The sequence below is a fragment of the Ornithodoros turicata genome, unplaced genomic scaffold (assembly GCF_037126465.1).
Source record: "Ornithodoros turicata isolate Travis unplaced genomic scaffold, ASM3712646v1 Chromosome48, whole genome shotgun sequence".
In the NCBI taxonomy this organism is placed as follows: domain Eukaryota; kingdom Metazoa; phylum Arthropoda; class Arachnida; order Ixodida; family Argasidae; genus Ornithodoros; species Ornithodoros turicata.
In genome coordinates, this window is record NW_026999378.1 from 116,053 (window position 1) to 137,833 (window position 21,781).

The following is a 21,781-nucleotide window of genomic DNA, read 5'->3' on the forward strand; positions in this document are numbered from 1 at the left end:
ATATTTCTATAAGACGTCACGACTTGTAAGATGAATCCTTTTGTGAACCTTTTGGGTTACGAGCATCTGTTGTGGAATGCGTTACAATTTGTAACAATTTCTGAATGACATCTGAGGAGAAATCACGAAGAGACAATTGTGTATGGTATGAGAGATTAAAGGCTGTTACGTCAGTCTCGAGAAGATTTTTTTGTTAGTTTGTGCCGGGGGGGGGAAAGGGTTGACCGGACACTGCAACGACTAGAAGTACAGCTCCCGTCAACCTTAGTAATAACATGGGAAGAAAAAAATGCCCTCGTTCCGTCATATGCGCTAAAAAGTAATGAAACATGCACGCATTTGTGCACTAAACCTGGTCAAAACATGCAGTAAAAATGTGTCATATATGCGGTAAAAGCTTTAGCTGTATCTGAAGCTATCTCGCACACTGCCACAAAGACGATTTTGGTTTCTAAAGGTAAAAGTTTTATTTAACCGGATATGTTGGGGTTGGAGTGAAAGGTAATGAAGCGGGATATTCAGAAAAAAATAAAACAAGCCCGTGTTTCAAGGATTGGAACTGTTGAAGAAAATGTTTGCCACGAGGTACCGTTCAATATTGTCTGGAGTGAAGTTCTGGCGCCTGTCAGTCAAAATGTTCTTTTAGTTCGAAAATGACCTCTCTATCTTGTGAGTGGAGCATACTGAAAGTAGGTGTGCATAGAAATGCGAAGCCCCGAAAAAAAAAAAAAGATAAATTGGGAAAAGAGTTTCATTTTTTTTCCTCGTCTGCAGAAAAATTGCCCAAAATTTCCAGGCGACAAATTTTAAAAATGTATAAATTGTCGTGCCTTCGATGCATTCCAACCCGCCAACAGTGGTGCCGCCAACAAATTAGGTGCCTATAATCTGCCAACCACCAACAACTTACAGCTCCATCTGTCTGCTCCAAGCGATCGCCATCACGTTCACATAATGTCGGAGTTCTGGTCGGAGTGGCCTTTTGAGAGGCATACGCGCTGTTGAAAATACACAGTTTATACCCACATAGACTACTTTGTTGTTATCAAACAGCCCCCAGGAAATCCTTAGCATGTCCTTTGTCTTTGACTTGAGAGAACATTCTTGTTACCATGACTGTCGTAAGCAGCAGCTTTGGAAAACAAACTGCTGTCGAACAACCTATATGGTCAGCAAAGTATCAGTTACATTCTTCCAGTATTCTGAATTACTTTTCATTTAATCCATTGCAAGTGTCACGAAAAACCATTAAGAATTTACGTATCCAGCTGTGCGTGTACTTAAGTTTCCGTTTCGTGCTTAATATTCAGTAGCAATGACCATTGTATTTGAGGCTGTTGTATTGCAGATTGTGAGCATGTCTAGTCGCCACGGTGACTCTTTTTTTTTTTTCATAGTTTTCGCCACAAATAATTGGTGGAAATAAATGTATTATTTTGATTTAGGCTCTGAAACACACTAAATAGGCAATAAAAATGTAAAACATAGGCTAACATCTAAAGAACATGCAGCATGTTGGTTGTACAGATACATGACTGGGAAAGCGACAGATAAAATGGACACAGTAAAATAGGCACATTAATACGGTGTGCTCATTTGGCGTTGTTGTTTCAGAATGTTCCATCCAGCAAAAATTTCCTCATTTGGCCTATGTGTCCATAGTTAAAGGTCAGCTGTGCCGATATCCCAAATAGTCGAAACGGTTGTGATATTCTGAAAGCCCACATCCAGCTCTCCCCAAAATGCACCTTCATTCTCTCAGTTCGGTACAGTACCATGTAAAAAAAAAATAGATAATTCATTCCGAAACACAAATGGGCGCAGCCATTTTTATGACGTAGATGCACCCGAACGGGCATTGTGACGTGTACGCGCCTTCGTACTTGTCAGTGGATTTCAGCTACGGCTTCTCGCGGCTTCACGTATCTGTGCTTGAAGACGGCGGACAGCCCGGTTCCACTGGTTCCGCGATAAGTAAATATAGTGCAGCAGCTGCGAACTCATTCGTGAACCAACCTCTGTGCGATGTTGTGACTGGAATTCGTCGTTTGTTTTGTGAGCTCGTACAATGTGTATGAAGTTGCGTCTGCGTTAGCCCGTTTACAGCACTTGCCCATTGTTGAGACTGACGTTTCGACTGCCGTTTTAGCAAGAAAATGCCGACAGCGTTTTATTCTTGCAGGAAAAAAATTGTGCTGTGTATTTGAGAAACCGCATACTGCTATGGGAGCAGTTTCACGTACGATTTATCAATGTGCAACACCGTCGACGATGGAATGTAACGACGGGAGACGTAAAACGAAATAATAATATATAAATAATAAATATTAATATTATATTATATATATATATATAAACATAATATAATAATAAATAATATAATAATAATATAATAAATAATAATAAATAAAACGAAATTTATATAAAATAATAAATAAAATTTATAAATCAAAAATAAATAAAAAGGCTTAATGGAAGCAATGCATTAGCATACCCATTGCACATAAAGCACAATTATATATGCTTGGACATCATCTAATTAATCTTCTGAACCATATGTGTGGCTGCATATGACATTTTTTATGTGCATGCTCTACCTTCCTATGCCTACATGTGCACAAGAATAGCAGTGAATATATGTGAAGTGGCAAAAAGCAATGCTAGACTCTACCATCATTGCGCCCCTTTAACTTTTCCACATTTATGTCTGGTGAACAGGGAACATCTCACTAGAAAAGAAGACATTTGTGCATTGTTTGGCAAGCAAATAAATATATTTATTTACATTTTCCATCAATCAACAATCTTGTGACCTGGTGCAAATATGAATGTCAACGAGGAAAGTACTTACAAATTATTCCTATGTACTCAAATGCAGATATGACAATTCTCTTTTTGTACCTCAGCACAGTTCAGTTTCAAAATTAACAAACTGCACAGCATCAGCAATCTTAAAGTATCTCAAGAAGGGAATCACATAAAGTTCCAATGATAGACTCTGCAAACAAAGCTCAAAAAACAAAGTACTTTAAGAAAATCTGAATAATTGGTTGCCATTGTGATATGTACTACTATGCACAGTTCATGAATGGAACATGTTACCTCATTGCATTGCCTCCATGTGAGCACTAGAACAGGCAGCTTTTTAGGTCGCTCTTTTCGTGTTTTTCTACGGTCTTTTTTTGTTTTCTGTTTTTGCAATATCAAGCATGGCCATAGTGAAACACAAGCAGCCAAGGACAGGATGAGACATCTACAATGCGACTGCTAGCTCTCAACTGATATATTTATTAACAGACTTTGGAATATACACATATATGCTGCTAAGCAAATGACAATTTAACCAATAGAATAACTGACAATAAAAAAACGGTTATATATCTTCCTCATTCTATTTCACTGGCAGTCTTAGTATTATTCTGAGTGTGCCCGTGCGTCCCCTTTGAGATAACATATCTCGGACAGAAGCAAATCCAACAGCAGACTGCTTACACATGCAACTGTCTTGGATTTCTCTAACCACTTGTTGTTTAACCGCTGCCTTGAGCTCTGTGTTCTGGAAATTTAGGCAGCATCCGGAGTCCCTGCAATGTGTTGCCATGTTTCTCGAGGGCATCAAAAGTCTGTCCTTGGCTGCCTGTGTTTCACTACGGCTCTCAGATACAAACTACCCCATTTCAACACAGTAGGAAACACAGATTTGTAAATTGCATCTGTTGATTGCACTGTACATAACCCCCCCATATAAAGGATCATAGTGGATACTACATCTTGTGCAATAATGTCGGGAACACAAGAAAGCTAGATTTGAAACCACTCTTACGTCGTAGTAGTGGTATTTGTGTGAAGCTACGCAATTCCTGTCCTGCAAATAATTTAAACCATATGTTTCATCTGCCAGCGTGATGATCCCCTGAAAAGCAATTCACACTTGGCCGGAACTACCGGTTCTGAAACCTATCCCTGACATGTGTAGCCATCAGGGAGGAAAGCCAAGGGCTGCGGTGGAAAAGACAAACACACACGGGCTATGTTCTCACTGTGTTTCAGCTGTTCTGGCTACTAAGAAGAACATGTTCCAAATTAATATAACATGGCTTGACATGATACGCCGGCGAAAGCTAACCAATAAAATTAGTAGTTAAATGTACAATACATAAACACTTGCCATAACATGACAGTTTCCTTCCTGCATTCATGCGCTACCATTCAACCCACATAGAGTGTACTGAATTTTTTTATAGCATTACACGCTCATTTGACAGAACTTGAACAAGATTACATAGCACACGATAAAAGTAGAGTGAACATAATTTGCAGAAAAAATGGCTAGGTAGCAAGCGAGCTGGTGAAGATGATGCATGATGTAAAGCCCCCGAGACTAGGGAACACAAAGGGACGTGTTTGTGTCTGTCCCTTCGTGTTCCCTAGTCTTGGGGTTTTAAATCATGCATAATGTGCAGCTTTCCATTCACGCTTAATGGCCGTAGCAGTAATGCATGAAGGTCACTGCTAAGTTGTGTTGAGAAACACCACTTTATGTTTGCCATGTCTAAATGAAACGTACCCGACCTGATTAACCATTCCGAGTCTGGTACACACAAAGAGAAAAACGCAACACACGCCACAGCATTAACAGATAGGCAAATGAGCTGTGGCAAGCTCCACCTGGGGACAAAGCCAACAAGTAATTCACCAAAAGTCAATTAGTGCCTGAAATGTAACATCTCTGACTGGTAGCAGGACGGTCCACGTTCAATTCCTGGTGCTAGCACTGACTGGCTTTTTCATGAATTATTTGTTGAAGTTTCGATGTGCTTGAGAACATGAACCATTCGTCGACCATTGTATCCTCATGAGGTGATGAGGGTTTGTCATCCCAAAGAGACTCCCTTTCTGCCTTGTGTCCTTATGGTTGCTCATCACTGCAGAAAAAAAGAAAGAAAGAAAAAGCATTTAATGGCAAGAAATGGATAGTCATGTTTACTTTATAATGATTGTGCACAACAGAAAGAAGACTTTCGCACAGAAGGCTGTACTTCTTGAGGTCTAACATCAAGTTACAAAATTCCAGAATATATAAGACATGTTGTAAGGTAGAGAACAAGTAGAGTTATTGAGTTGTCGAGTGGAGTTGAGGGAGGAGTTGCACCCCCTTTTTATTTTATTATATATGCTTGTATAATTATTTTTATGTCTGTACCAGCCCTCGCTCTCTACATTACAACATGTTTTATATATTCTGGGATTTTGTAACTTCATGTTAACAAGAGCAGCCATGTGCACGAAAGTCTCGTCTCATTAAAATTTAGATGCTCTCAACAGTCTTCTTTCTGCTGTGAATCTCTATCGCAGCATACCTGCACATTGCTGTTCTACGTAGTGTGACTTTGCAGTAAGAGTATAGACTTTGGGTAAAAAGACTACACAGCACTGCTCAGGTATTTTTGCCTATCGAACAGTATGTATGTATGCAGTATGCACACAGTATTTGTGCACCGGACCCACTAAAAATGTAATGAATGTGGCATTGCCCACGGTAATGCACCAAGTTCAACACAATTATTGTAGAATCCAGGTAATTTAGCTTACATGTCAATCCAGTACCACATCCAGTGTGAAGTTGTGACAAATAAATAGTTTCCATTTTTCTTAGCTCTCATAAGACAGACAGTGAATTAATAAGAGCAGACAATGTTAACATGAATTCTGGGCTATTCTTCAATTAAAGATTCACAGATAGTAAAGACACCTTCCTCAATGGATGTTGATGACACTGGAAATTCTCAAACGTTATCAGAGGCGACATCAGCTTCGGTGTGTCAAAGGATTGTATGTCCAACAGTAATCCAGCTAACAGTAACAAAAATGTGCAAAAGACAGATTAACTGAACTAATGTAACGTACCTTCTATATCAGACAGTGAAGCTTGTAACACCCCATCCAAAGGAACCAGTGTCCAGACAGCAAAAGTGCTTGAACTGAGAGATAGCAGCTAATCGGAATGGCGACCTTTGTTTTCCACCCTGAAAGCACAGGTTGTAACTTTGAGGGCAGATTTAAAAGAGAGAAACTGATGTTCTGAGGCTGGAACAACATAGAAGGGGCAGATACAAACAAAGCCTCAAATTGCCTAAGATATCAACGACGAAAGATGAAAGTCACTGAAAAGGTTAGCCAGCTGTAGGGATCGAACCCACATCTTCTGGATTACCGGTCCAGGGCTCTACCAATTGAGCTTGAGTGGTGTCAAGACGTCTGCATGCGAGCGCACATGAAAAGTTGAACATAGGTGAATACTCAAATTATAACGTCATATTGTCATACCTGTTGGTGGAGGTAGACCGCAACTAACGCTGTGGCATATCACGTATCATATCGCTCCAGCCCATAAAAGGCAAGGTCAGAACAAGGAAATGCACTTTCCAAACGACGCCGTGCCCAAAAAATATTCACATGCTTTGTTTCCAGCTTAGCAACAACATACCAGCTGTTCGCTTATGTACGACACGACCTACTCTATACTAGAGACCTGGACAATTGGCAATCGCCTATGGGAGAGCCGGGTCATGGGATAGTTACGGTAGTGGCCACTGCAAGCGCCACATAGCATTATTGGGGAGAGGGAATGTTGCTGCCGCCCTTGCCACCGTCTTTCGTGCTACCAAGCTGTTGCTAAGCACGCGCTATTCTCTCTCTCACTGCTTCGTCGTCGTTGTCAACTCAGCCCATCATGCATTGCCGTGGTTTCGGCAAGTCACGTGGTAACGAATAGTGCGAACTAGCGCCAAATCCCATAGCCAAGCGGCGATTGCCAGAACTACTACCTCAGGGGAGCTTTGCGGATGTCCAGGTCTCTAGTATAGTAGTAGGTCGTGATGTACGATGCACAGAGGACGAAACGAAAGAAGCCAAGCGGCCAAGCCAAGAGTTCATGCCAAGCCAAAGACAGATAAACCGAGAGCAGTGACGTCGGTGCGCCAGTGCGCAGGGTTTGCCGACGGTCTGACGGACGGGCTTGAGAACTAAAAAAAATGTTTCCTAAAAAACTACGAACAGTTGGACCAAGACATTTCGCACACATATTCAGTCTTCGCTAACGAACACACAGCGCGAGTATCGCTCAGTTCTGCGGCACTTCAAAATCGGCATATCTGAACTTTAAAGATGTTGGAACACCTTCGTGGATGTGGTTCACGGGTTACTTCATGGGAGCCTTGTACCGTATGCTGGAATATACTGAAGATAAAGGTACTCTTCTCCGTGTCGTACTTAGCGAGAGACAAGCCCCTAAACGCACTCCCGAGCAATGTGTGCGCTCCACACAGCTCAGAGTTGCGTCCATTCCCATTGGCAGCCGTTAAAGGTACTGTAAAGCAGCACCGACCAAATGTCATTTAGGGTGGCTATTCGATAGTCCAAGCCACCTGGACAAAAACTGCGCAAGTTTCATTCCAATCGACGGTGCAATTATTTAGAAAATTACAATTAAAGATTATGGGCAACACTGTACTAGGTATTCGAAATGAATCGTACTCCTGCCACATACGGCGGCAACCACATTGCATGCGTATAACACTGGGCCCGACATAACAATCCACCATATAATCCGCCCTTACAATCCACACAACGATCCACATCTGAGGATAAACGGATAAGCGAACTGAAATGAAATGCTGAGCTGTTGAAAAAAATGTGTCAGACGTTCAAGAAGCCAGAGAGCGTTGGGACTTGTTTGTTCACAGAGGTTCACAGAGAGAGTTCGTTCGTTGGAAAGAGGCCGCGAACAGAAGGAGCGCGCAGGCGCAGCAGTGTAGGGGGAGCCTCCATCGAACAGGGGCCAGCGCTGGGTTACTTCGCAAAAAACACTGTTAACAGGGGTTTCAGAATGCATAGGTAAACAGGGAAACTAATAATATGGTTACTAAAATAACGAAGTTCCGATGTAATAGTGTGTAATACCAATTTTCAGTGTTGCCCGCTGTACAGGGGGTTGTTTGACACCAGGCGTCGCACCGCTCCACTACGCCGCATTTTTCATGGCAAATTAAAAATATTTATAGCGCGTTGTCGGTCGTATGGTTCCGCATATGGTATTTAGAAGCAACAAAGTCTCTACTCACATCACCGGCATATCATGCTGGTCTACTGCTTTACAGTACCTTTAAGCACGTGACTTCTCGTCCGCTGCCTCACTGGCGCCAGTGAGGGCTGGAATGTCAGAGCAGCATCAATTGCAATATTCGCTGTGCCAGTACTTCGGGATCTTAACCCCAACCAACACCACCTATAGTCAGTGGCAACCACGACCTACTAGATTATAACGGCAACCCCTATGAGGAGCCCGTCCGCACAATCACCTAGGGGCACAAACTCATCGGCACGCGAGATCTGCATCACGATTGGGCATTCCTCCATGCGATTGAACGATGGAAATTTGAAGTCTGAACGCGCAGAAGCGTACGTACAACTACCATAGCAGACGACAGTAATAGTTCCTAGGGAAAAGCGTAGAATGATGGTGATCAACCTCAGAATGAAACATCTTCCGTGGAATATCCACCGCTTGTACAGAAATACTAAGGTAAGCTGAAGTACAAAGTATTGTAGAAGTTGAGGAAGCAATAACTGGGACGATGAGTAGCGCCACGCTAGCTTCCAAATGCGGCGCTGGGAAGGGATTCCATGACATGTCGTTATAGGGCTGTTGCGCTAAAGTTTGAGGAGGGCGACTGGAGCGCCACTCTGACCCCTACCGTCGGAATGCTACGACATGCGGCCGCTCTCGCCCCGTATGCATAACTGATAGCAACGGGTAGGACGCGTCAAAGAGTGCGCCGTTTCTTTTTCTTTTTTTTCGAAATCGAACTTCACTTGAATGGAATCGAACTCTACAAAAAATCGCAAACTGCTGTTGTGTCGTACGCATAGCAGCAAGAAGATGGCTACGGCAAAAACTTGCCCGCCCAAGAAAAGTCCCCGGAAAAGATGTTCCCGAAAGAAATGTCCCCGACTGGCAGCGCTATTCCGGCAGCCGGCGATATGCAGGCGGTTGTATTGTCTTTCGTACTCCAGAACTAGCTAATTCTTAAAATATGAAGCCCTGAAAAAATTATTCCTGACTGCTGCCGCCGTTTACCGTTTTCAGTCATAGACTTACATTGCGGCTATGTAATATCCACGTATAATTATTATTGTGTAACCTGAAGAAGTGCAGTCTCGTACACGAAAGACTTGTTACCATGTGTAAATAAATAAGTTGCTCCTACCGTTTAATATCACTCTTTGATTTACTCATCACCGGCAACTTGACATCGCCTATTTTTCTGCCTTCATATAATTATTACAGTAAACAAATATCGGCATCCGTTCTCATGAAATAGAACACAAAAACTTTGACCAGATATACTTTTCGTTTTCTTGTACTTGCTTTGCAGTTTTCTGCTTTTTATCTTAAAGGTCGACTGTGCAACCGATGCTTCGGATAATTGTCGCTGCGTGACAGTAAGATCTCGAGTCTAGGGACGACGAAAACAGACACACACAGACAGAGTTTGGAGACATCTGTATGTGTCTGTTTTCGTCGTTAATTCCTAGTCTCCGGGTCTTACTGTCATGAATTACACACACCAGCTCACTTGTTTTTATCAATTCTTTCACTGGGTCGTCGTCACCAGAAACTCCATATACACGTATACATATACAAGGAAAAATATAGCCGGAGCTCTTTGGAGCTCTTACAAACATATACATATACAATATATAGCCTCGTGTATATGTGCACAACAATGTTTGAACGAGGCAGACATATGATAGCTGATTCCAAATCTAAATAGTCGAGAAGTTTGCTCAGAGGTCCCAGGAAAGAGCAACTATTTGGGTGTTGAACCACAAAACAGTTTGTGTTTCTTTTAGATGTCCCGTTAATATTGTTCAACTATCTTCAATTATAACGGCGAGCGTTTTGTTAAGTCCCCATTGAATTCGATGAGCACCCTGCGAATTCATCTTTGCCACGTTCTTGTTTTCTCAGAATGAAATTTATACTTTGGCACCCCCAGTGCACCAGAGAAGCACACTAAACGCCCTAACAAACAGCATCATTCGCGACATACACGCGTTCTGCATATGTGCATCGTGCCGCGCATTGTACACATGTTTCAGCGACATTTTTAGAAATAATTTGTCGATCCTTTCGACTTTTTTCTATCCGGAAAACAGATGATAAACGATAACGCCACAGCAAGTTAGCCAGCGTAGACCGAGTGTCGTCTGCTAGGGAGCGGCCGTGTGTTGAAAAGGTCGCCACTAGCGGCGCTGACACACAAGGTTTGCTGCGCCACCTGGCCCAGCGCAACAGGACTATAATCTACAGGTTTTACCGCTCATTTTAACCCATTGGTCACTCAATTTAATCCAAGCGCTACCCAATTTAATCCAGTGGTGAACCAAATTAATCCAGACACCAACCAATTTAATTCAATCGCTACCCAATTTAATCCAAGCAACACGTGTACCGTATTTTCACGCGTATGAGCTGCACCGCAGATAAGCCGCAGGACTCGTTTTTAGATACATTTTGAAAATGTTTTTGCAGATAAGCCGCGGGTAATACGACGCGACGCTTCCACAAACAAAATCAATAGAGACGCTCAACGCTCGTCGACGCCGTACTCCTTGCCAGCTGCCCTATTCCCGTACTGGTGCGCGACGTCGACTACTTTTAGTTTGAAGCCGGTGTCGTAGCTGTGCCTCCGCGTTGGAGCCATGCCTCACCTCTAACTGTTGTGCCCGTGTCCACGAATGCTGCTGCTCTGGTCAAATGAGAACTGACGCTTAGCTGACCACGTTTTATCCCGATGTCAGGTGTATTGAACCCTTCCTGTGGGTCTGCCGACAAAGGGGACCGTAGGGAAGGCCATAAATCCTGTGGTCCACATTCCGGGGTCGGCATAATGTATAACAAAGGAGGTCAGCTCTAGTGTTCTACTAAGATCGGATTGTGCCCTTGTTGCGTGTTTTTCGTGGATTGACAAGTTAGTGGTGTTCCAGGAGACATTAATCACTGTCACCCCTTTTGTTAAAGCTGGGTGGGGGAATGTATTCGGAAGGTCAGTCCACTCGAATGTGGACCCGCCCCTGTTCGGTATTGTTCGTGCACTGGCAGGGCGGTCCTGCTCCGAAAAACATGAGGCACCGTCGGCCCTTTCGTTTAATCCGGGGTATGGGGAAAATACCAGGGAAAAATAGCCATCAGATAAGCCGCAGAGCGTCCGCGAAAAACAAAAAAATCTCACATAAGCCGCGGCTAATACGCGTGAAAATACGGTAAATGTATTCAGTTTGTATTCAGTCATGCCATGACTGAGACTTTTATGATTTCGCAAATGTATCATGACTGGTTCAACAATCGCTGGCTTTTGCAGTGTCATGCGGTGTGTTATGACTGCTTTTTGCTAATTCATGGAACCCAGCTTTCCCCTTCCGATCTGTTTTGGTTTCGGTCTGTCTACCAACATCATGATGACGTTTGTCGGGTAGAGGTTTATTGACCTCTTATTTGCACCTCAACTGTGTGGTTTTTCATTCCTTCTGTTGTGTACACAATTGTGGGCTGTGAAGGAAAGTTTTCAGCTGTGAGTTCAGTTCTCAGACATAGCGTTCTGTCTGGCCCCCCGTGCTCCCTAGTCTCGGGGTTTTACATCATCCAAGGCTTCCTTTCTTACGGCGAGTAAGCAGCATCGTTTTGTGTCGGTTACATTTGCGCATACCATTACACGGATTGGTTCCTTGCTTCCTCTTTCCTAGTGCGGAAGGATCACTTTATTGAGACACGCACTTATGAGCAATAAGTACACTTAACACTTAACATTTAATAAGTAAATATCCCTGACACGCCAGCAGCACAGCCGGCACTTCTGAGCCAGTCTGTAGTGTGGTGCGGCCAGACAATCTCGTTCTAATAAACCGTTGCGCACGTTCATGAACTACCGGACACTCCCCTCCCCCCCCATTGAAATACCCATGGCGTTCCCAGGACACCACTCTCAGTTACAATAATCCGAAACTTCGAATCAAATGCATCAGACGTACAATCGATAATTAAGGGGTTCATTATTTTATAGTGAAGGTTTTTTTGTTGTTGTTGTGTTGCAGTCCCAGCATGGTACTTTCAACGGAAAAGTGGTAAGACGTGCTAAGTTTTTGAGCTGACTCCGGAATTGGACTGTGACAGGAATGCGAAAGTTGATATCAAATTGCATAGAGATCGAATTGAAGAATAGGTTAAAAAATGAACGAGATCAACGTCCCTTTTATATATTAGTGCGTGCACTTGAAACACGCATCTGAAAACATGCCGTAGCATATTATAGAACTGCTAGTACAGCAAGTTGACATCCTCCGAGAAACCATCCTGACAAGCGACCTCTGATCGTATGTAATAACTTCTCACCATTTCATGACACTTTCAGTTGGCATTTGACTAGAGCTCAGACTCATAGCTGGCAAGCCCCATTTCATAATTCCATCTCTCTCTGTATTGCCAGTACTATCATCTGTAGTAATCGATCACCACCAGCACAGTACACATAGGGTTCTTTGTTTTCAGGTTTTATGATTTTTCAAATTCTGGGGGGAGGGGGGGATAATCGGGTGCCATTTGCACACGACAATTCGGGAAGAAATCAGGCGCTACGAGCTCTGTTTGATATGTTATCGGGGAATTTTCGGGTAAAACGAAAGGCATACGAAACGAGCCACTGCTGTGACACTGGGACGAGAAACAAGTGTCTTTATATTTCCGCTGGGAACTTGGGCAGTGAATGACAGCGGTATTCAAATATTTACTTGAGCTCCACAAAAACCTCGTCTTTGACCCCTGCAGGACGGGATTATAAAAGGAAGAAAAATAGGTTGTCACAAATAGCTCTCTTTGCTGATATTATGATTCACTTTTCCGAAGGTATACCTAGTACGGCGAGTTGGAGGACCACAAGGATTTTGGGTAGATGTCGTCTTTTACCCGAGTTTTGGAAATCTTGTTCGGAGGAAACTATCGTGAAAAATCCGGTATAACTCAAAAACAACGAACCCTAAGTACGCAGTATGCACAAGTACAGCTTTGAGGTATTCGAGCAATATGAAGATTTACTAAAAATTGCACAACAGAGTACAGTCATCACTGATTCGAGAAAAATAAGCATAACCTAATTATATTACAACGAAACAAAAATACTCATACAAGAAAAGAAACGAAACAAAATGCTGTGGCTGTCCCAGATCCAGTTCACGTTGTTTTGTCCGAAAGTGCTACACTTTACCTCTCAGCAAATACCGGAGTGTGGGGCAAGCTGCTTTGAGCTTGCGGCCTCAATCGTGCACATTGGGGATTATTTGTGGAGTTGGAATGCGAACAGTGTGAGAAGGCAATGCGAATGTTGTGCCACCTAGTTTTTCAAAGATCGGTAATCAGAGATGCGCCTGGACTGGCATGCTCTCATAATGTCCGATTAATGAAATTTCAGACGCAAGAAAAAGTACGGATACGCTCCATATTAAGGACAAGCCCAGAGGCACTCGTGATCAAGAATATTCAGGTTGCACTTCAAGTGCACAGTTCAAGATCAGCACAACAACAGTTGAACTGCAGCCCGGCACCACTGCACTAGTCACTATGAATGACCAGTCCTTCGAGCGACATCGAGACCAGAGTAAGCCATGTGCAATTGCATGCATGTCAAAAGCCAGCCTCGAATGCCACATGTTTGCACACTATCACAATGAGTCTGAAAAGTGTCCCACTGCTCTTCTAGTGGATGTTCAGAAGGGAGAGAAGGGTTCTGGGTGCAACACCTGTCCCTCTGCATTCTCGTGGTCTGGAAGTGACAAGAACCACGTGGCGAAGTATCCTGACAAGAGGCCATACAAGACCGATGTCTGCCCTGCAGAGTTCAACCTGAGCGGGAACCTACAGCAGCACAAGCGGACAGATTCATGCAAGAAGCCACACAAGTGCGATGTCTGCCCTGCGGAATTCAGCCGGAGTGCTCGCCTGCAGCAGCACAAGCAGACACACACGGGCGAGAAGCCATACAAGTGCAGTGTCTGCCCAGCGGTGTTCAGTCATAAAAGATACCTAAGGTGTCACAAGCGAACGCACACGGGCGAGAAGCCATACAAGTGCGATGTCTGCCCTGCGGAGTTCAGCCACAGCGGGATCCTACAGCAGCACAAGCGGACACACACGGGCGAGAAGCCATACAAGTGCGATGTTTGCCCTGCGGAGTTCAGTCAGAGGGGGCACCTGCAGCAGCACAAGCGGACACACACGGGTGAGAAGCCATACAAGTGCGATGTCTGCCATGCAGAGTTCAGTCTGAGTGGGAACCTACAGCATCACAAGCGGACACACACGGGTGAGAAGCCACACAAGTGCGATGTCTGCCCTGCGGAGTTTAGCCGGAGTACTCACTTGCAGCAGCACAAGCGGACACACACGGGGGAGAAGCCATACAAGTGTGATGTCTGCCATGCAGAGTTCAGCCTGAGTGGGAACCTACAGCATCACAAGCGGACACACACAGGCGAGAAGTCATACAAGTGCGATGTCTGCCCTGCGAAGTTCAGTCAGAGCGGACAGTTATGGCATCACAAGCACACACACACGAGCTAGAAGCCATACAAGTGCGATGTCTGCCATGCAGTATTCAGCCAGAGCGGGACCCTACAGCATCACAAGCGGTCACACACGGGTGAGAAGTCATACAAGTGCGATGTCTGCCCTGCGAAGTTCAGTCAGAGCGGACAGTTGCATCACAAGCGCACACACACGAACTAGAAGCCATACAAGTGTGATGTCTGCCATGCAGTATTCAGCCAGAGCGGGACCCTACAGCAGCACAAGCGGTCACACACGGGTGAGAAGTCATGCAAGTGCGATGTCTGCCCTGCGAAGTTCAGCAGGCGCGGGAACCTACAGCAGCATATGCAGACACACACGGGCGAGAAGCCATACATGTGCAATCTCTGTCCAGCAGGGTTCAGAAAGTGCACAACCTTGTCATGTCACAAGCGAACACACACGGGTGAGCAGCCATAAAATTGCAACATCAGTCTTGCAGTGTTCATCCACAGCACGAACTTGTGGTGCGATACAAGTGCGGTCTCTGTCCTGCAGAATATCACAAGCGGACGGCCACAGGCGAGAAGCCAGAAAACAGTATTCTCTGTTCTGCTGACCGGAGGCACAGCAGAAACCTGCATTGTAACAAGAAGACCTACATGGGTGTGAAGCCATACAAGTGCAACCTTGCAGAGTTCATGTAGAGCAGGCACACACACAGTTAAAGAAGCTGCTAGGGCTAGTTCAGTCAGGGCCATAACCTGTGGCTTAACATGTAGCCAGGATACACTTGTGATGGCAACCATGCAAGTGCGCAGAAGCCACATACACGTGAAAGTGCGCAAGCCCTGAGCTGTCCTGTGTGCTGGACCCAGACACATGCAGAACATGCTGATGCGCAGATAGGAGAATGCTGACACAATCTGTCTCCCGCCATATTTTACTTGTGTTTGACATTTTGAAACTCGCACGCATGGACGAAAGGAAGATAAAAAGAGTTAGGTTGTGACACACGTGAAACATAAGAACAGTGCCGAGAAACAAACAATGAAGAGACACCGTCACATTTGCTCACAACTGCTAACCAGAATTATGGGATGGACACTCTTAGCCCACAACTTGCCTTAAACACTGTTTAATAGTAATTCGAGCTAATTGGGACCCCCACAGTAATCAGCATCATCCAGTGAGTCACCACACTAATTGGGGAGCATGTAAATCGTGTTCAGATCAGTTGTGGACAACGAGTGTCCATGAAAAAAGAAAAAATCTATGGAAATAGAGTGGAGATAAACAATTTATTCGAAAACCAACGACGCTGTGGCGAAGAAACCGCTCAGGAACACCACAGTGACCAGCACCCGCCATGTTGGTTGTTGACGGCCGGTAGTTGCAGAGATCGACAACAGGTGGCCACCTAGTTGCAAAGCATCACACCAGATGGTGCCACCATCATATAGCTCTATGCGAGAAAGACAGAGAACAAGATACTAGCGGCAGGTAAAATTGCAATACGCTCAACAAGTCTCGGCATGCGAGAGCGCGGAGAAAAGGCCTAACCGCTACGGCAAACATGCGTCAGCACGCAGAAAACGCTACACATCAGGGGAAAGGCTTAAGGTGATTGATTAGGCTACAGCCTTACCGCACAACACTACAAAGTTCAATGGCTAACACAAGGCGGGAACCGCAAAACGCTTGGCACACAATGCTAAACATGCGACAACGCGAACAAAAGGCCGCTACTGGTCACCGCTAAACAAGTCTAAACATGTGTGTACCAGGAATAAGGCCTATCCATTACAGCAAACATGCGACAAAAGGCTTAACACGTGCGCGGTAAAACAACGCGGAAACATTAGGCATGGCAAATCACTCAGCATTTGCCCCGCGGCGACAGCGCGTCCGATCCCGACGACTGTCAAGTCTCAACTGAAGCAGCGCGAGGACAGCGGAGCGACCGACCGCACGTACGCACTACACAAGAGCCAGCGCGTAAGTGACTTAAGCAGTGGAGTGCAGCTGTAGCTACCACAGTTTCGCCACGAAAACCACCGCCCCCTTGACCACGTGATCCGTAACGAATCACGACAAAGTAACCGGAAAACGGCGCCAAAAAGCGCGCTCTGGCTGATCGAGCTGCGCATGCGTGCTGCGTGCCCTCTCCATACCCTCTCACTCGAATTCTCTCCCCCCCCCCTGTTCCGAGCGCTTCGCCAGGCCATCTGCTAATATTATCGAGCAGCAGAAAATGAAAATCCAGAAGACGAAGGAATTCACATGTACAAATTTATTGACACGGTAAACATATAAACAAGAAGCAACATTTGAATGCAAGTAAATCTACACGATTATTACAGAATACTGTAGAATAAATAAAGAATAAATAGTGCCGAGCAACAGAAAGCGTGACTATCATGTTATACAATCCTTAAGGGAACCTATTCGGTTTGGAGAAAGTAGATATTATTATACACATATATAGCACGTGATGAGTCGCAGAAGCCATCCGCTTCATCCCAGCACAACTGTAGAATTTTCAGGTGACAGGGGCCACATGCTCGCGGATCGCAGGGCCACGAACAGCCGTCGGCGTCTAAATGAAAAAAAAAAGGAACCTGTTAATGATATTGTAAACCTGAACACAGGCAACATTAATTGGCTGAATACGCTATGTAAGTGTAAACCGTTACGCGCCTAATGTCGACTAATGACAAAATTCGAGGAGCCCGGCGTACGCGATGCATGCTGTTTTCCTTTTCATGCACACCAGTGTATTAAACATCAGACACATTCAAATAGCGGCACAAAACGCAACAAGTAACGCCACGCAGAATCATCAACGAGATCATGACTGATAACCGGCAGAAAGTGATGTAATACGGGACAAGGCGTACCTCCATGCACACAGTTAGGCGACAGTATTAAACGTCTGATCACTGACATGCATCATACGTTTGTCTACCTTTCATTCAGGCGTTTGTCCATGGCTCGAACATCTTCGAAATCCACGAAACGAAATCACAGGTCTGCCCACAACGGTTAGATGGGTCGGCGCCTCAGAGAAACGAACGCGGGCGAATCCACCGGTTAAATGAGTCTCAGCCAATCATGATCGAGAAAGGTCACGTGGGGGACCGGAGCCAATGACAAGTAATTAGCCGGAATTTGGCGGGAAATGGCAGCGGCGACACTATTTTCGCGGCGGCGAAACCCGTTTACTGTGCCTCCTCTGACTTAAGCGCCTCACCGCGGCCGCTATGCATGCTCGCTCGCGCTCCTAGCGCACTCTGCGCCCGGCCGGCATCCAGCGGTCATCTCTTCACGAGCGCTCCCCGTTTCGGTTTCGCTCTCTCCTTCCACCAGTGCCGTGTATGCCAAAGGGAGTCTGGCCATTAGGAGGAGCCTAAAAAAGAGTCTCGACCTGTCAATCAAGTTCAGCGTTTTTCATTGGCTGCTGTTTCCTATGCGGACCGCCATGACACCAAAATTTTCCCGAAAATGGCGGAGTAGCTTGGAACGGCGAAGCGAGGATTTCATGACAAATTTTTTCACAAATTAGTTCAATTTTATTCCGTAAGTGTACATTCTGTTGCAGTTATCTTGCAAATCACATTTAGATTACGCTCCAGTGTCGATGCTTACCTGAAAATACTATGTTTCGTCGTCCCTGTTAGGCCTAGTAACGACAGCGAACACAGGCAAATAGCAAGAAAAACGCTACGGGTGGCCAAAAATTTGCATTTCGTGGCATACTTTTATTCATATACACACCTTTGCCCGTTCTTTATTCAATGTCGTTTCATAGTTAAAATATGTATAATACCGGCAGTCTGTTCCAACAAGCGGTTCTTCCGGCCCATCAGTTCTGCCAGCAAGCACTTCTGCTATTCTGAGGCTTCCCGAAAATGCTGTATAAAGGCAGCGTGCAGTGCGCTTGCGTCATCATTCTGACCGATACGTGGAAAACGCCATGTGTGGTTTATTCTGCGTTTCTCGTCGACAAGGAAAAACAAAAAACGAAGAACTTAGCGAATTTATTCGTGGCATCGTGGAGGAAGCCTGTCAAGTTCACCGCCTGGAATGGTTGCAAGCACATCCGGCTCAGGACAAGATGAAGACGCTCGACCACATCTTAGCGGCAGACATACTGACAAAAGAAGTCCAACTTTAGAATGGATAATTACCTGTTCTGGCGAACGGTACTTACCTGAAGTTAGAGCAGGAATTATACGAGGTGTAGAGAGACACTTACTATCAGGGTTTACAAGTGCTTTTTCCTCTTTTTGCTGGTCGGGCATCAAGTTAAAAGCTAAAGTTTTAATTGGCAGACCCCAGATGGCACCACCTTCACTATAAGCATCCTTCCCTAATCTCCCCTTGTCGTTCGAACTGCGGGCTGTCAGAGTGAAGAAATTACAGCGAAGACACCAAAGTAAGTGGAGAAGACAAAAATTTTATTTCCAGATTAGGCATGTCCTACCGGTACCCATGGCCTGCAACGACAAAACAGAGAAACCAACCCAGAAATATTAACTTGGGTGGGATATACATACATGGGCGGGAAGACCCCCTGATAGTGTCTCTACACCTCGTATAATTCCTGCTCTAACTTCAGGTACGTACCGTTCTCCATAACAGGTAATTATACTTCGGCTACGATCGACACTTACTATCAGGGTTTACAACTGCTTGTTCAAAGCTTAACTTCAGGGTTAGGACAGGACTTGGGTGCCAAAGTTTGCTCTCGCGCAAGTGTTTCGACGGTAGAAGCGATTGAAGGCTGTGTTTGAGGACCAATCCGCCACTTCCATGATTTCCGCTACATAAACCTCCTTAGTCTGTGCTTTGGAGGTAGCAGCTCCTCGCGTGGAGTGAGCCTTAAAGATTGAAGTGTCAACACCAGCCATTGCCAGGAGCCGTTTCAACCACTGTGCTATCGTATCGCGGGCTGCTGGCTTGAAAGGTCTCTGAGTGGTCAGGAGAATTTGCATTGCTCCACCACGATGGGGGAAGGTACGTGCATTGTAAGACTGAAGACAGCTCACAGGACAGAGAAGTGGATCATGACGTAAGGCTGGGACAAAGACTGATGGCCAGGGTTTGTATGCACGAGAAGTCTTCCGCAGCCCGTTCATAATCAGTTCCCAGCCAGACTCCTGACGCTTGATGCCCTGTAGTGACAGCAATCGGAGGTCTGCCGAGCGACCTGCAGAGGTCAAAGCCAACAACATTGGCAATTTGTAGGTCAAGAGACGCAGGGCGAGAGAGTCATACGAACCTAAGGAAGAGATGAGAGCTGTGACTACTTCCACTGGCCAGGTTGAGGAGTAACGGGGACGAGGGGGATTCAGGTTAAAAGCACCTCGAGTAGCCTTGTGACCGCTGGATGCTCCCCCAGAAGCTAGCCATCACAATGGCCAATTGTCTGCGGTAAAGCTGACCGGTAGGTACAAATTGTCCTGTATGCTAAGTGCTCACTGAAACGTAAATGTGCCAAGAAATTAAGAACCTGGTTCAGAGGGGGAGAAAGGGAATTGACCGCCCTTTCACCACACGTGCTATTTCATTTCCGCCAATAGGAGTCGTATGCCCGCATTGATCTTGTCCTTCAGGAAGCAGCGATGAGCGAGACAGCATCCTCAGAAAGGCTTGTCTGCAGAGCGAGCTGCTGGACAGGTGCCGCACTGCCAGCTGAAGGCCCTGGCCGATCAGGGGGTGTACTAGGCCCAGCGGATTGACAAGGAGGTCTGGAAGGGATGGAATAACACAGGGTTCCTGGGAGGCGCAACGAAGTAGGGATGGATACTAAGGTTGAGATGGCCAAATTGGAGCCACCAGGATAATCGAGGAGTCCGAGCTCAGCATCTGCTGAAGACAGTGGCTCACTAGGCTGAAGGGAGGGAAGGCATAGATGCCTGGTCCCGATCATGACTGAGCGAAGGCATCTATACCCGCGGCTCCTGGATCTGGCTTCCGACTGTAATAATGTGGGACTTGGTAATTTTAGAGATCGGCAAAGCGGTCCACAAGGATGCGTCCCCAAAGACTGACTAAAGTGTGAAAGTCTGAAAAACCTGTGTGTGTAACTTCCGGCTGCTGCTGTCGAAATGAACACTTGATCTGCCCTGATATTGAGGCTGCCTGGGATATATTGGGCCCTCACTGTTAGACCCCGATTCAGGCACCAAGACCACAATTGCAGCGCTATCATATTTATTTATTTATTTATGTTACCCTCAAGGTATACACTGCAGAGGGGAGCGGGTTGTAATACAATAATGTAATAATAGGAGCGCGCTACTCGTACACACACATAAGCAAAACAAATCGAGGTAGAACTAAAGATCCGTTAGTGCGACATGGAACTGCATGATGGAAGTAATGTTACAGATTGTTGAGGGAAGGTGATTCCAAGCAGCTGATGAGCGGAGGATAAATGAATTGGCGAACGCGTTCGTCACAGCAGACGGGACAAGGTCTTTATGCAGATGATCTAATCTAGCTGACTTGTAATGCGAGGGAGATATTAATTCACGTTTAAGTGCAAGGTTGTGAAAGTAGATTTTGTGAAACATTGCGAGGGGGGCGATTTTTCGTCGTGCTTCAAGTGTCAATAGCGATAAATGTTGTTTTATTAATGTCACACTCGACGTGCGATGGAAATTACTAAGTATGAAACGTGCAGCCCTGTTCTGTATTTGTTCCAGTGATTTGGTGAGCGAGAAAAGATGAGGGTGCCACACTACACAGGCATATTCAAGTTGGGGTCTAACTAGAGACGTATAGAGAGTTAGTTTAAGGTGGCTAGGGACGCGGGCAGAGTTACGCTTCAAGTAACCAAGTGTCCGATTAGCTTTGTTAGTAATGTACTCGACATGTGTTTTCCATGATAAGTTGCCTGTTAAATAACTCCAAGGTATTTATAAGATGTTACTTGCTCTGACTGTATGTTATTAAGGTAATATGGTGTGGACAATTAAGTGCTGAGCGCGTGTAAATCTCAAGTGTTTACATTTGTTAATATTGAGAGTCGTTGGCCACTTCTGACACCATGACGTGATTGCTGCCAAATCAGATTGTAAGATTTCTATGTCCGTGTCACTTATGATTTCACGATAAACAACACAGTCGTCAGCAAATAGCCTGATGGATGAC

General features: G+C 45.2%; 1 protein-coding gene across 2 annotated transcripts in view; it reads left to right on the top strand.

Annotated features, from left to right (window-relative positions):
• LOC135374222 (zinc finger protein 431-like) overlaps positions 1–15,607 on the top strand; it is a 52,800-nt gene extending 37,193 nt beyond the window's left edge. The window contains exons 11-12 of one of the 2 annotated variants that reach the window (XM_064607224.1): positions 13,527–13,712; positions 13,815–15,607. In XM_064607224.1, coding sequence (XP_064463294.1) covers positions 13,527–13,712; positions 13,815–14,674 — 1,046 coding nt within the window. In that variant the 3' untranslated portion in view covers positions 14,675–15,607. The remainder of the gene's footprint in view (positions 1–13,526; positions 13,713–13,814) is intronic. The other variant, XM_064607225.1, reaches the window with a different exon arrangement.
• The last annotated feature ends 6,174 nt before the right edge of the window (positions 15,608–21,781 follow it).